The following is a 14,886-nucleotide window of genomic DNA, read 5'->3' as shown; positions in this document are numbered from 1 at the left end:
TCTGAAACCCGAGTTACACATCCCACCAAATCATCATGTGGCTGATTAAGACATTATGTATAACCTACTTACAGAAGTAACCTATTTTGCAGATTCTCATAATTAATCGATCCATTAACTAACTAAACATACTAAGTTCAAATTCTAAGCCACAAAAGAAAATACCTAACCTTAGTTATTTATCATCAAGTATAGCATATTGTACAAATAAAGCACCAGGTCTTCAAAACTGATTTGGCTTAATATATTGTATGGACACAGCCATTTCATTTAGTTGTATAATCCCAACCATTGTGGTTTCTTCTGCAAGTTCAACCATGAACCATTGGTTAGTGCTATGTGTAAACCTAGCCTGAGAAACAAGATTAGTTGTAGATGTTCACTACCTCGTTTGCTCTTTCATGAAGATATGCTTGAAGCAGAATGGCCTGCTTGAGTCCAGGGTCAAGTAGAAAGAAACAGCAATACAAAAGACAAAACCATTTCTCCCAAGTGTTAAATAATCTAGTGTGGAACCAGGAAAAAGTCCATTCAGCTTTCAGGTTATATTTAACAACAAGAAGTTACAGTACACTCAGGGAGCATTTACAAAAAAAACACCCTCTGCCTACTCAGAAAAACAATTCCTTACCATAATTTTTACCCTGATGAAGTTTCTGAAGTAGGATAAATTTATAAGCTTTCCCTTTTAGCCACCTAGGGTGCGTCTCAGAAATTCTTTTCTGTAATTGGGTCTGTTGCACAGAAAAAGGTATTAACAACCATTACTTATTAATGTCAACTAACTTAGCTATGGTTGCTTTGGATGATGGGACTCCTAATCTAACACATAGGAAAGACAGTCGGTTGGAAGAGATTGGTGCGTAGGATCCTCTTTGAGCACCCAGACATGAGCTGAGCAGAAGATTCAGGGATGTGGCTTAGTCAGAGAAACAATTTGGTTATAGATGCCTTGCCTCAAAGACATTGAAAGTTGAGTTTTATGTATAAAAAGAGGATGTTCTGCCAATGAGCCTTTATGGAAGCAATGCCCTAAAACAGTGTTTCTCAACTTTGGTGAGTTTAAGATGTATGAACCAACTCCCAGAATTCCCAAGTCAGCATGCTGGCTGAGGAATTCTGGGAGTTGAAGTCCACACATCTTAAGTTCACTGAAGTTGAGAAACATTGCCCTGAAGAATGCAAAATTCATGTTACTTCCTTCTTCCAAACATTTACAAAATACTAAACTACCCACAATAGCAGGAATGTTGGTGTATCTGTATCATATCTCTAAGCACTCCTGCTTACATACCAAATTCATTAAGATGGGATCCAATAGCCAAATACGTATATCATCCAGTTAGCGGCTAGCCAATTCAATGTGCTTGCTTCCAGTTACTTAAAGAGCATTGTGCTTTTGTCCTCTTTATGCTGGAAATGGGTTTTGGATGCTTGACTCTCTTCATTGTGCTATGCTAAAAATCCAAGGCCATATTATGGCTCAGTGCGATTCATAGATTTACCATATTTGCAAAAATCCAAAGGATCATGAGACAGTAGCAGAGAAATATAGAAAACACACCAGCTTTTGCTGTCTTTTAAAGTTCTTATTCTTAGTAGTCCAGATACAGTAGGCCTAGCAAGTTAGAAATTTATCCATTTTGTTTGCAGAGTATTTGCTGAGTGAATAACCTAATTTTGGCTTATTAAAAAAATATGTGTAAGAAAATCATTCATGGACTCATCCACTCAATTTAAAGGCTGTTTTACACACACAAGAGAATAGCTTCAGGACAGGTAGGAGGGGAAAATCTAAAGCCAGCAAATCTCAGGGCACACTTGACAGTTAAATCAATAGTTAAGCAATCACTGAGTTTCAAGGCCATGAGGCACTAGACCTGAAGTGCCCTAGAACGGGAGGAGAAAAACACAGCAATATTCTGACATAGTGCTGTGTGTTCTTTTATTTTATTTATTTATTTATTTATTTATTTATTTATTTGATTTATATACCACCCTTCTCCCGAAGGACTCAGGGCAGTGTACAGGGCAATAAAAATAAGAATACAGGATACAAGATTTAAAGTTAAATGATTGTGCCCAATGTAGTAAGTTAGTTAAAAACAATGCTAAAACCCCAAACCCATCAGACCTGGCCGGCTTGTTCGAATAGATAAGTTTTTAGATCACGCCGGAAGGAGCGAAGGTCGGGGGCCATCCATAGTTCAGCCGGTAAGCGGTTCCAAAGGACTGGTGCGCCCACCGAGAATGCTCTCCCCCTGGGGGTCACCAGTCGACATTCTCTGACCGGTGGTACCCTGAGGAGGCCCTCTCTGTGGGAGCGTACAGGACGGAGGGAAGTTGACGCCGGCAGTAGGTGCTCCCGTAGGTAATCCGGACCCATGCCATGTAGGGCTTTATATGCCATCACCAGCACCTTGAATCTCACCCAGAAGGCAACTGGAAGCCAATGCAGCTCACGGAGCAGAGGTGTAACATGGGAGTATCGGGAGACCCCCAAAAGAACTCGCGCGGCTGCATTCTGTACCAGCTGAAGCTTCTGAGTGGTCCTCAAGGGCAGCCCCATGTTGAGAGCATTGCAGTAGTCTAAACGAGAGGTCACAAGTGCATGAGTGACTGTACGCAAGGCATCCAGGTCCAGATAGGGTCGCAACTGGCGCACCAGACGAACCTGGGCGAAGGCCCCTCTAGTCACAGCTCCTATATGATCTTCTAAGGAGAGCTGTGAATCTAAGAGGACACCCAAATTACGAGCCTTATCTACGGGGGGTAGTAACTCACCCCCAACAGTAAGAGATGGAATAATCTGAATTTCCTGAGATGCCGGTATGTACAGCCACTCAGTCTTGTCAGGGTTGAGTTGAAGCCTGTTCCTCCCCATCCAGACCCGGACCGCTTCCAGGCAACGGGACATCACGTCAAGGGCATCACTGGGGTGGTTTGGGGTCGAGATGAAAAGCTGGGTATCATCCGCATACTGATGATACCCCACTCCAAAACCACGGATGATCTCACCTAGCGGCTTCATATAGATGTTAAACAGGAGAGGTGAGAGGACCGACCCCTGAGGAACTCCATAAACGAGAGGTCTCGGGGTCGATCTCTGCCCACCCCCAACACCGACTGTGAACGTTCCAGAAGGTAGGAGGAGAACCACTGAAAAACAGTGCCTCCCACTCCCAACCTCCTGAGACGCCGCAGTAAGATACCATGGTCGATGGTATCAAAAGCCGCTGAGAGGTCTAATAGGACTAGGACAGAGGAACAACCCCTGTCCCGAGCTCGCCAGAGATCATTCATCAGAGCGACCAATGCCGTCTCCGTGCTGTGTCCGGGCCTGAAACTCGATTGGTATGGGTCTAGATAATCAGCATCTTCCAGGAACAGAGGAAGTTGATGCGCCACTACGCTCTCAACAACCTTCGCAAGAAAGCGAAGGTTGGAGACCGGGCGAAAGTTGTTTAAAACAGCTGGGTCCAGGACAGGCTTTTTAAGGAGGGGTCTCACCACCGCTTCTTTCAAGGCGGCGGGAAAACTGCCCTCTTTCAATGAAGCAGTTATCACTGCATGGATCCAGCCTCGTGTCCCATCCCGAGCCGCATAAACCAGCCAGGAGGGGCACGGGTCCAATAAGGACGTAGTTTTATACAGCTTCATTCCAATATCCAATCAAGATCCTTGCCTAACTCTGCCACATCATGACTGTGAGGTTTTAACTGATTTCAAGACTGGCAGTTCTGATATGGCAACTTGGAAATCCAGGAATTTCTTCTTATTGTTATGTTCTGCTGGTTTTCTTCTCTCTGGCATCCATCTCCCTATAATCCCATTTGACAAATGGCGCTCCAATATTTACACCCTACCACGACAAGTTTCCCAGATTTTTTTGGCGTAATGTTGCGGTCCCAATACATCTCCATGCATCTCAAAGGCAACATGGAAGGCATGAGAAAACAAACTCGTTCCTCTTGATACCTCTGAAGGTGTAACTTTTTTTTTAAAAAAAAGAAATCAGAAATGTGTCAACTTTATTATTAATTTTAAACAGTGAAATTAAGTTTATTTGGTTGTTGCCTGCTTTAATTCACAGTATATAGACTCCACAAAATATACAACTGCTCTTTATTAATAAGCTTCCCCCCCACCCCCAAATCTGTGGTTACAATCAAGTCATATATGAGTTCTAAATGATACATATAGATAATATCTGTTATGTATTATTTTGGCTGGTCCTTTCCTGGTGGTCATCTGCATCTCAGAGGGTCCACCCCACCAGAAAAGCTGACCATAATCTGTAATATAAATTGTGAAACTAAGAAAAAAAACTATTGTGGCTTTTGGTTATGTTTATCTTCAGTCCAAGACTAAATGAATAATAAATGAATAACAAAGAATTTTAAGAAGTCTTTAGTTTTTGGTGTAAGACTCACAGCTATCCTTCTGAAAAACCAAAAATGAATGGTCCTCCCTTGGATAGACATGTCGGCTACTCCTGGCTCCACCTCCAGAAAACAGAGCTGAAGAGGGGTTGGCAATTCACCCTTTTGCCTTGCTGTTGTCATATATTTTAAAAGCTATCTAAAACAGTCTGTATTATAGTAAATATCTGTATAGTAAGCATAATCAGGATTTTAGAAACAGGAAAGAGTACCTGGGAGGAGTAGACTTCATGTAGCTATAATCTATAAATAATCTTCAATTTTATTATATATATTTTTTAAAAAAAGAATCTTAGTTTAATGTGTTATATTTGTGCAAAATTCAGAAGACCCTACATCTGGTACTGTTCTTTGACTTTCTCCCTAGAATTCTTTGCTGTCTCTCTCGCAAATCCTTTTTTGTGGATTTGTCATTTGCTTTTTGAGACATACAGAGATGTATGCTTTCTGTGTTGCTCTAATACTTTTTTTTCTTTTTACATACATTCAGAGGACTGCACCTTCTCCTACTATTTCTGCAGCTCTTAAGGATCCTTTCCATAAAGTATCTTATCTTATTTCTCTTTCTCATTCTGGACCCCAGAATTAGATGCTGAAACACTGGTGGAGAATCCCACTCTTTGGAAAATAACGCAGTGTCTATTTGTCATAGTAAACTTGACTATATTATCATGGATGTAGATTTGTGACAAGAATCTTAAACATCATTTCATGTCTGCTAAATCCCAATAACGAAGAAACACACACATATTTACTGGATATTGTTGATCTAAGATGCCAGCATTGGTCGATGTGCTCTAAATTTTAGTTAGTATTTTCCTTATTGATTGTGACTTCTCTTTTTTACCATCTTTTTTAAGTTTCCCAACTTGCTCCCTCAAGCATTAATTTAGCTAACCTGACGATTTCAATACCAGCAATGGAACTGCTCTGCTATATGAACATCTGAATCCCAAATGTTTAGCTATCTGTCTTCAGACAACATCTCCCACTCCACACATGCGGCTGTCCTGCTGAATCTCAAAGGGTTAGTGATGGGAAAGGGCACCACATGATCTCAATACTTGAAAGGAAGGTGAGGTCTCTGTTACCTTCCCTATCTCTTTCTCATCTGAGAACCTCTGTGAACAAAAAGCCACATTGTTTGGATGTTCTTCTTTTCCCAGATGTGAAAATGCCCCAATCATTTTTTTTAACTGGAGCAAGCATTAATGTACAGTAAGTAGCCCCCCAAGACAAAACTCTGAATATCCACTGTTTACCAAAATGTCAGCATATAGGTATTCAAAGCAAACAATCTTTTGGTCTTAGCTGATGCTTTACTCTGCCCCTGTTAGCGTAGATGTTCTCCTCAGATTTTCTTTGACTTTAATAAATTCTGGTGCGTTCTCTTCTTGCTTCTCATCTTCCCTTTCCAACTGATTAGAAAAAAGCAGAAGGAATAAATAGGTGAATTTTTTTTGTAAATTTTTATAATCCAAGCAACTTCTATGAGTTTTAGGAAATGACAGACCAGGCAAAACTTTTAAGGGAAGATAATAGGCTATGTGATGTGTCACCCAGTGAGGCTGTAGACAGCTGGCCTTAAATGTTACCACCTGCATCCGGCCACCGAACCAACATTTGTTTTTGTTAATCACAGTTTAGAACCTAAAGGGTTATTTGAATTCTCAGCCCTGTATCAGGCAATTAAGAGCTGATCAACCATCAGCTTTCATTTTCAGTCCAATCGATGCCTTAAGGTCACTTCTGTTTTCTTGAAGCAGTAATTGCTGGAAAATGGATGTCACAGTTCAAAATTTGTCTCTAATTGTACTCAGTAATAAGATTCAGTAATAAACAATCCTCAGGTACCTGTGCATGTTTAAATCTTTTTCTTTAAAAAACTCAATTCTTTCCTAGTGTTTAATTCTTTTCCCCCCAGACATATATATTAAATTAAATTAATTTGGGTTTGCTGCATTGGGAAATGTTGCTTCTTGCTTTCCTTTTTTCTCAGCAATCTCTTCTATGGCTCCTAGTCAAAGATATAATCTATCATCTATCTATCTGTCTTATTGTCTGTCTCTCTTTCTATATATCATCACTCACTCACTCACTCACTCACTCACTCACTCACTCTATCTATCTATCTATCATCTATCTATCTATCTATCTATCTATCTATCTATCTATCTATCATCTATCTATCTATCTATCTATCTATCTATCTATCTATCATCTATCTATCTATCTATCTATCTATCTATCTATCTATCTATCTATCTATCATCTATCTATATCTACCTACCTACCTACCTATCATCTCTCCCTCATCTCTTTCTCTATCATCTTTCTCTCATATATCTGTGTCTGTCTATCTATCTAACTACCATCATCTCTCTCTCTCTCTCTCTCTGTATCCTACCTTCATTATTTTTACAAATAACTCAAGATCGTGAAGATATACAGCATACTTTCTTCTTCCTATATTCCACACAATAACAACATGTGAGGTATTGGGTTGAGAAAAAATGACTGGCTCAGACTCACCCAGCTGGCTTTCATGGCTAAGATGGAACTAGAATTCACAATCTTCTGGTGATTGGCCCAAAGTCACCCAGTCGGCTTTATGGCTAAGGTGGGACTAGAACTTATAGTCCCTCCCTTTCTAGCCTGGTGTCTTAACCACCAAATTACCAAATGGTCTCTCTCTCTCTTCCTATCTGGGCAGATTTAGTTTTAACCAACTAAAATTTAAATACATTGTTAAATGTTTTCTTTAAAAAATGTTACAAATTACTGTAAACAGTGAAAATAAGGGCAGAGGGAAGAAAACCCTATTATGGGGGCATCTGATAGAGTTACAGTTGGTTTGTTTTGTGACAGGTTAATGGTCTTGTGGGTTACGCAACCCCAGAATGGCCACTGTTGTTGCTTGAAAGGAACTGAAATTTGAAGCCCGGCCTGTTTAAGGCAAAAGAGAAGCTCAGACAAAGAATTTAGTATGTGGAAACGCATAGGAGCTTAATTTCATGCTTTTTGGCCATTGAAAGAGAAACTTTATTCTGACATATCATCTCTCTGGTTTTGTAGTTCCCAAGTTCTGAAGAGCCTTTACTGTGGCCTGTTTTGATGCTTTGTCTTCTACTGTAATGTAATGAAGTGAAGACTCAGACAAGTCCCTGATGCCCAAAGCCTCTCTCTGCATCAAATGGAAGTGACTGACATTGTAGGTCACAGGCTGTTGCACTGCCTGCTCTGAATAGACAATATTCCTTCCTTTTAACAATTTTCCATGGGAGATCAGATAAATTTTATATTGCTGCTCTCTCCTTTCAGACTTGAATGCAGGTTCCAATATTAATATATTAATGAGAATCCTCCCTCAAAATTGTCAGTTTTGTGTATGTTGGAAAAAATCTCTGGGTCTTTTAAAAGAGTATAACATAGTAGAATCCACAATTATTTCTACCTGATCAAGCTTCTGTTGTCTTTTCAACAGCTCCTGTTCAAATGGAGATTTTAATTTCTTTGCCTCCTCTTCTTCTTTCCTTTGTCTCAACAGCTGGTTTCGTCTACGATGTTCCAGGACTCTTTGCAGTTCTGGTTTACTCTCAACTCCCAATCCTCTAAAAGGTAAGGCAGACAGTGAAAGACTGAGATGGAACTTGAATGCCAAAAAGATAAATACTGCAGTAAAGTAACCTAGGAGGGTGATCGTCCCAATTCATTTAACTGACTTTCTAGATAGGTTTCTGTCCCTAACCCATCCCATGCTGTCATGCTGTCTCGTGATGGAGAGATGCTCCTTGGAGAAATAAGCAAACTGCAGTGGGAATGTACAGTTGCAAGAAAAAGTATGTGAACCCTTTGGGATTACGTGGAGTTTTGCATGAATTGGCCATCTGCCCGCCAACTGAAGCTCCGCAGAGGATGGGTGATGCAACAGGACAATGACCCAAAGCATACAAGTAATTCAACAAAACAATGGCTTCAACAGAAGAGAATACGCCTTCTGGAGTGGCCCAGTCAGAGTCCTGACCTCAACCCAATTGAAATGCTGTGGCATGACCTTAAGAGAGCGATTCACACCAGACATCCCAAGAATATTGCTACACTGAAACAGTTTTGTGAAGAGGAGTGGTCCAAAATTACTCCAGATCGTTGTGCAGGTCTCATCTGCAACTACAGGAAACGTTTGGTTGAGGTTATTGCTGCCAAAGGAGGGTCAAGTCCAAAGGTTCACATACTTTTTCCACCCTGCACTGTGAATGTTTCCATCTTATGTTCAATTAAAACATGACAACAGCTAATGTTTGTGTAGTATTATTTTAAGCAGACTGTGTTTTTCTATTATTGTGACTTACATGACGTTTAGAGCGCATTTTATGGCCAATTCATGCAAAACTCCAGTAAAGTAAAGTAAAGTAATCCCAAATACTTTTTCTTGCAACTGTATGCCAAGAGTTCATACTTCACACCCCAGGTGCTCAGCTAAAACAAACAGATGCTGGAGATGGGTGATCATTTTAGTGACAACCACAAAGGCATCATTTCATACTGCATAAGAGAAAGCATGGAAAACCATTTGACTGAGAAAACCAAATGGGTAGACAAAATGTAGTAAATGTTGATATAGGCCTCTCAAGTTGGGTGCCACTCAACATTCTACTGAGGATCTTTCAGAATGCTAATGACACAGCTAAATAAAAGCTTTCCAGATGGTTGCTAATGCCAGAAAAAAAATTGGAAGCTGCAACAATAGAATTATGGTGGGACTATGGAATATGAGGAGCATGAACGTGGAAAAGCTCAATAATCTGTCTACATCCTCTTTTTTGGTGTCATGCTCCATGTCAGGTCAATTTTTGATGATACTCCAGGCAAAAAGTAAAAAAGGAAGTGAACAGAAGGACATAAACAATTGACTATAAAGAAGACCCAAGAAATGACAAATACAACAACTAGCCTTAGAATTGACAATGAAGATATTAAAGTGGTGGATAGCTTGTCCACTTAAGATCAACAATCAACAGTAAAATCAAGAAATACATCACAGACTAGCACTTGTAGAGTAGCCATGAAGCCCTTGGAAATTATTCAGATATAGGGCTGTAAATCCATGAGAGTGCCATAGATATTCAAGAAAACAACCAAATGGATCAATGTCTGTGGTGATTCTCAGTCATTCAGGTCATAGTTGTCTCAAAAGTACTTTTTCAAAAGACAACTGAACTGTTTTTCCAAATCAATCCAGAGTTCTCACTTGAGAAACAAATAACCAGGGTCAAATAATCATAATTTGGACAGATTATGAAAAGATGCAGGAGCAAAATGGAGGAATTACACAGCAATGAATGTAGAATTGAAAGTTCTGAATAGGCCAAGTTGAGGGCAGGTCATTCTAGAGAAAGTTTGTCTATGTGTAGTAAGTTTATCTATGTGTAGAGAAAAATCATCTATGTTTCTAAGAGTTGACAGCAGAATCCAATGTGAAAGTTGAGGTTCAATGGAACTTCCAGGAAAGCAAATATCAGAATGTGTAAAGTCAAAGGACACATATGAAAAACTTCTAGGATAAAATAACAAACTTCTGGAGAACACAAAGTTTACTCAGGATGTCTTATCAAAAGAGCATTTCTTTTCATCTTCCTAAAACTGTTTCATTTAACCATTTTTCCATCCACTTATGGTGGAGTAGAAGAAATCTGAATTTCTAAATGTCTCCAGACACTTTTTCCCCATTTAAGCTTGATAATTAATTGCAAAGAGCATCATGGAAATTGGTATCAGAGGGCTAGAAGAAAATGTGAATTTGTATATTAACATGTTACTTTTATTAAATCTCATTTTCTCCTTAAAAGCAAAACAAAGTACAATATGAAACTAAACACAGATAAATAAAAACGCATAGTGGCCCACCAGTTTGATTAAGGTATAGAATGGATAATACTGCCTGATCCAGTGATAATTAAAGATTTGCTCTCATCCTTTTCCTTCCTTAAAGGATATTAAATCTTCTGCAAATTCACATAATGTGCAACAGGGTTTTTCAAATTTTTTCAAACAGCTTGTTGTTGTTAGTTGCGAAGTCGTGTCCGACCCATCGCGACCCTATGGACAATGTTCCTCCAGGCCTTCCTGTCCTCTACCATCTTCTGGAGTCCATTTAAGCTCACGCCTACTGCTTCAGTGACTCCATCCAGCCACCTCATTCTCTGTCGTCCCCTTCTTCTCTTGCCCTCAATCTTTCCCAGCATTAGGCTCTTCTCCAGTGAATCCTTCCTTCTCATTAGGTGGCCAAAGTATTTGAGTTTTAGCTTCAGGATCTGGCCTTCTAAAGAGCAGTCAGGGTTGATCTCCTCTAGGACTGACCGGTTTGATCGCCTTGCAGTCCAAGGGACTCGCAGGAGTCTTCTCCAGCACCAGAGTTCAAAGGCTTCAATTCTTTGGCGCTCAGCCTTTCTTATGGTCCAGCTTTCACTGCCATACATTGCAACTGGGAAGACCATCGCCTTGACTATACGCACTTTTGTTGACAGGGTGATGTCTCTGCTTTTTAGTGTGCTGTCTAGATTTGACATGGCTTTCCTCCCAAGGAGCAAGCGTCTTTTAATTTCTTGGCTACAGTCCCCATCGGCAGTGATCTTGGAGCCCAGGAAAATAAAATCTGTCACTACCTCCATTTCTTCCCCATCTATTTGCCAGGAATTGAGAGGGCCGGATGCCATGATCTTGGTTTTCTTAATGTTTAGTTTCAACCCAAGTTTTGCACTCTCCTTCTTCACTCGCAACAAGAGGCTCTTTAGTTCCTCTTCACTTTCTGCCATTAGAAAGTGAACATTTCAAACAGCAGAACCTTTTAAAGAAAAATCTTGGAAGTTTTGAACAAGTGGCAAAGCTCTAGTAAAAGATACATGGCAATAAAATGAAATTTGTACTAACTGCCACTTGCTGCCTGACCCTACAAGAAGACCATTAGAAATCACTGCCTAGATCAGATATGTCAAACTAGCGACATCACTTGACGTCGCCCAACGTATCAGGACAGTGTTGCTGGCAATGGGGTGGGTGCAGCTTCTGCATGACATGTCCGGCCCATGGGCCGGCAGTTTGACACCCCTGGCCTAGATTGTGCTACTGCTTTCTTCACCTGAAACCTATCTGATTTTGCTTTGGATTAGGGCAGGGGTCTTCAAACTTGGCCCTTTTATCACATGTGGACTTCAACTCCCAGAATTCCTCAGCCAGCATTCCTGGCTGAGGAATTCTGGGAGTTGAAGTCCACAAGTCATGAAAGTGCGCCCACCCCACTGCCGGCAATGCCAAAACTGTCCTGATACGTTGTGCAATGTCACGTGACACTGGGAGTTTGACATGTCTGGTTTAGGCAGTTATGCTTGATCCTTGGACTCTCTTATGATCATGTTACATTAGAACAATGCTTCTCACCCCTGGCAACTTTAAAATGTGTGCTCCCAGAATTCCCCAGATGGTTGAAGAATTCTGAGAGCTGAAATCTGCACATCTTAAAAGTTGCCAAGGTTGAGAAACACTGTATTAGACTATGGATTCCAGCAAACTACTTTGAAGCAATACTGCACATGCCCAAAACACAATTTGTGCTATTTCCAAAAACACAATCCATGCTTAACAAATTGTTACATCATCCTCTGACTGAATTGTTATTAATCTTGATTAATGTTTGGGTCTATTGCTTTACAGGAGCTGTAATCTCAGTTGTATTATTTGTTTTTATACTGTAGCTTGGCTAAAATTTCATGTAAAGTATAGCACCTAAGTATTTCTAATAAACTGATATTTTGAAATAAGGTTGCTAAAGGTCTGAGCACTTCTTCATGTGAAAGAGTGAAAACTTGGCAAGGTGGAGTTTCCTTGTTTCCATTTCAAGCAAATGCATAACCTCCTGGATGTTTATGTATAAATACAACCTGCAAAAGCGCCAGAAAATCCCAGGCAAAAAAAGAAAGTACTTAGGTTTCAAAAACATATAACGTTTCTTAGAATTAATTAAAAGAAACAGGCTCCTCTTTTGTTCCTTTTTTCCAGCAGGGGGAGCAATTTAACCAACAATCTTATACTGGAATTTAGCATCAGAGGTTCTGGTGTGGTTTCCACCAGAGAAGATCTCAACCTTCACTATTGCATTTGCTAGAAGTACAGTGCTTAATGGGCTTTCCCACTGCTGGCTTTAGTCATGTGGGTCAGATGAAAAAATTGGTCTTCTTAACTGGTTTCCGTATTCTGAGGGGTCAGTCTTGCAAACTGGACAACTAAGACAAACTGTATCTCTTTGTGTTGTGTCCTAAGTGGTACAATTCACTATCAACTGCTGGGTTAACTCCTTCTGTCTTCTCAAGCTCAGTGCTTGATGATCTGGTGGATAGCCAAAGAGGGATCCTACTTATAATTCCACTGTCAACACTTTTTTAAACCTCTTTTAGATCAATCTAGGCACATGCAAGACAGAGTTCTGAAATCCCTTCTCTAATCTTCCCAATTACAATGTCCCTTAAATGCACAAGGAGCTGTAACAAACTAGCTGAATTTTCTTGAAAATATCAACCTATTATTCTCAAAGGACAATTTCTTGTGGGTCATATGTAACCTGCAGGGAGCCTAGTGCTGACTCAGGAATTCTGGGAGTTGAAGTCCAGGAGTCATAAAAGAGCCGAGGTTGCCTACCCCTGGCCCTAGTGGAACTAAACAGGACAAGAACTTTCTTATGGAGCACCTGCTTTATGGAGTTCATTTCTTGCAAAGTGCAGTCTAATCCCTTCCTGGCTGAATTCAAGAGGAGGCTGAAGGCTCAATATTACATTCAAGCCTTCTTACTGTAGGATTTTTGTCTTTTAATACAGACGTTTTACATATCATACTGTAGCATGGTTTTGAGTATTGAGCTAATTTATGGATTTTATACTGCAAAGCTTAAAATGTTGTCGAATTTTTACTGATGCTCTTTTTGATTTATTCTGCTTACCAGTTCGGTTGGTTAGTTAAAGGTGGATGGCTTATAAATATGGCAAACAAACAAACAAACAAACAGTTGTATTGTTAATTATTATAGTAAAGTTAAGCAAGCAGTAAAACAAACAGAAGAGCTCAGATATTTATTTATTTTATTTATTTATTGATGGGATTTATATCCCGCCCTATCTCCCGAAGGACTCAGGGCGGCTAACAACAAAACATATAATAAGTACATAAATCAAGATAAAATGAAATTGAGAACATCAGTGCAATAAAAAATTAGAGAATTTAAAAAATGAATTAAAAATACTAAATATAAATTAATTAAAATGCCTGTCAGTCTAGGTCAGCCAGGTGGAACAGGTGTGTTTTGAGGCCGCGGCGAAAGGATTGGAGGTTTTGGGCCATCCGAAGCTCAGGGGGGAGCTGATTCCATAGGACTGGCGCTCCCACAGAGAAGGCCCTCCCCCTGGGGGTCGCCAGCCGACATTGCCTAGCTGACGGTACCCTGAGGAGGCCTTCTCTGTGTGAGCGTACTGGACGATGGGAATTTGTTCCCGGCAGCAGATGGTCCTGCAAGTATCCCGGACCTAAGCCATGTAGGGCTTTAAAGGTAAGTACCAGCACCTTAAATCTCACCCGGAGGGCAACTGGTAGCCAATGCAGCTCACGCAGGAGGGGTGTAATATGGGAGTATCAGGGAGCTCCCATCACTACCCGTGCAGCTGCACTCTGCACCAGCTGAAGCCTCCGGGTGGTCTTCAAGGGCAGCCCCATGTAGAGAGCATTACAGTAATCAATACGGGAGGTAACGAGTGCGTGGGTGACTGTACGTAGGGCATCTCGGTCCAAAAAGGGGCGCAATTGGTATATAAGACGAATCTGTGCAAATGCCCCCCTAGCCACGGCTCCAATGTGATCTTCAAAACTGAGTCGTGAATCTAGGAGGACGCCCAGATTGCGTGCTCTATCAATGGGAGGTAACATCTCTCCTCCTATAGTCAGAGATGGAACCTCTTGGACTAAACGAGATGACGGTATGTACAGCCACTCAGTCTTGGCCGGGTTGAGTCGAAGCCTGTTTTCTCCCATCCAAATCTGTACTGCTTCCAGACAACGGGACATCACATCAAGGGCATCACTGGGTTGGTTCGGGGTGGAGATGAATAGCTGGGTATCATCAGCATATTGATGATATTTCACCCCGAAGCTACGGATGATCTCTCCCAGCGGCTTCATATAGATGTTGAACAGGAGGGGCGAGAGCACCGAACCCTGAGGCACTCCACAATTAAGAGGCCTAGGGTTTGACCTCTGCCCTCCTGCCAACACCGTCTGCGAACGGTCCGAGAGGTAGGAGGAGAACCACCGCAGAACGGTGCCTCCCACTCCCAGCCCCTCAAGACGACGCAGTAAGATACCATGGTCGATGGTATCAAAAGCCGCTGATAGATCTAATAGGACCAGG

At 40.9% G+C, this 14,886-nt stretch overlaps 1 protein-coding gene across 2 annotated transcripts in view; it reads right to left on the bottom strand.

Annotated features, from left to right (window-relative positions):
• Positions 1-4,034: 4,034 nt before the first annotated feature.
• Positions 4,035-14,886, bottom strand: part of FAM107A (family with sequence similarity 107 member A) — a 43,944-nt gene continuing 33,092 nt past the window's right edge. For both annotated transcript variants that reach the window (XM_081320050.1, XM_081320051.1), the window contains exons 3-4: positions 7,897-8,053; positions 4,035-5,860 (exon numbers count right to left, since the gene is read on the bottom strand). In XM_081320050.1, the coding sequence (XP_081176176.1) occupies positions 5,762-5,860; positions 7,897-8,053 (256 nt within the window). In that variant the 3' untranslated portion in view covers positions 4,035-5,761. The remainder of the gene's footprint in view (positions 5,861-7,896; positions 8,054-14,886) is intronic.

The sequence above is a fragment of the Vipera berus genome (genome assembly GCF_964194415.1).
Source record: "Vipera berus genome assembly, chromosome: 2".
Taxonomy (NCBI): domain Eukaryota; kingdom Metazoa; phylum Chordata; class Lepidosauria; order Squamata; family Viperidae; genus Vipera; species Vipera berus.
Note: the sequence above shows the minus strand (reverse complement) of the source record. Positions and strands in the feature narration are given on the sequence as shown.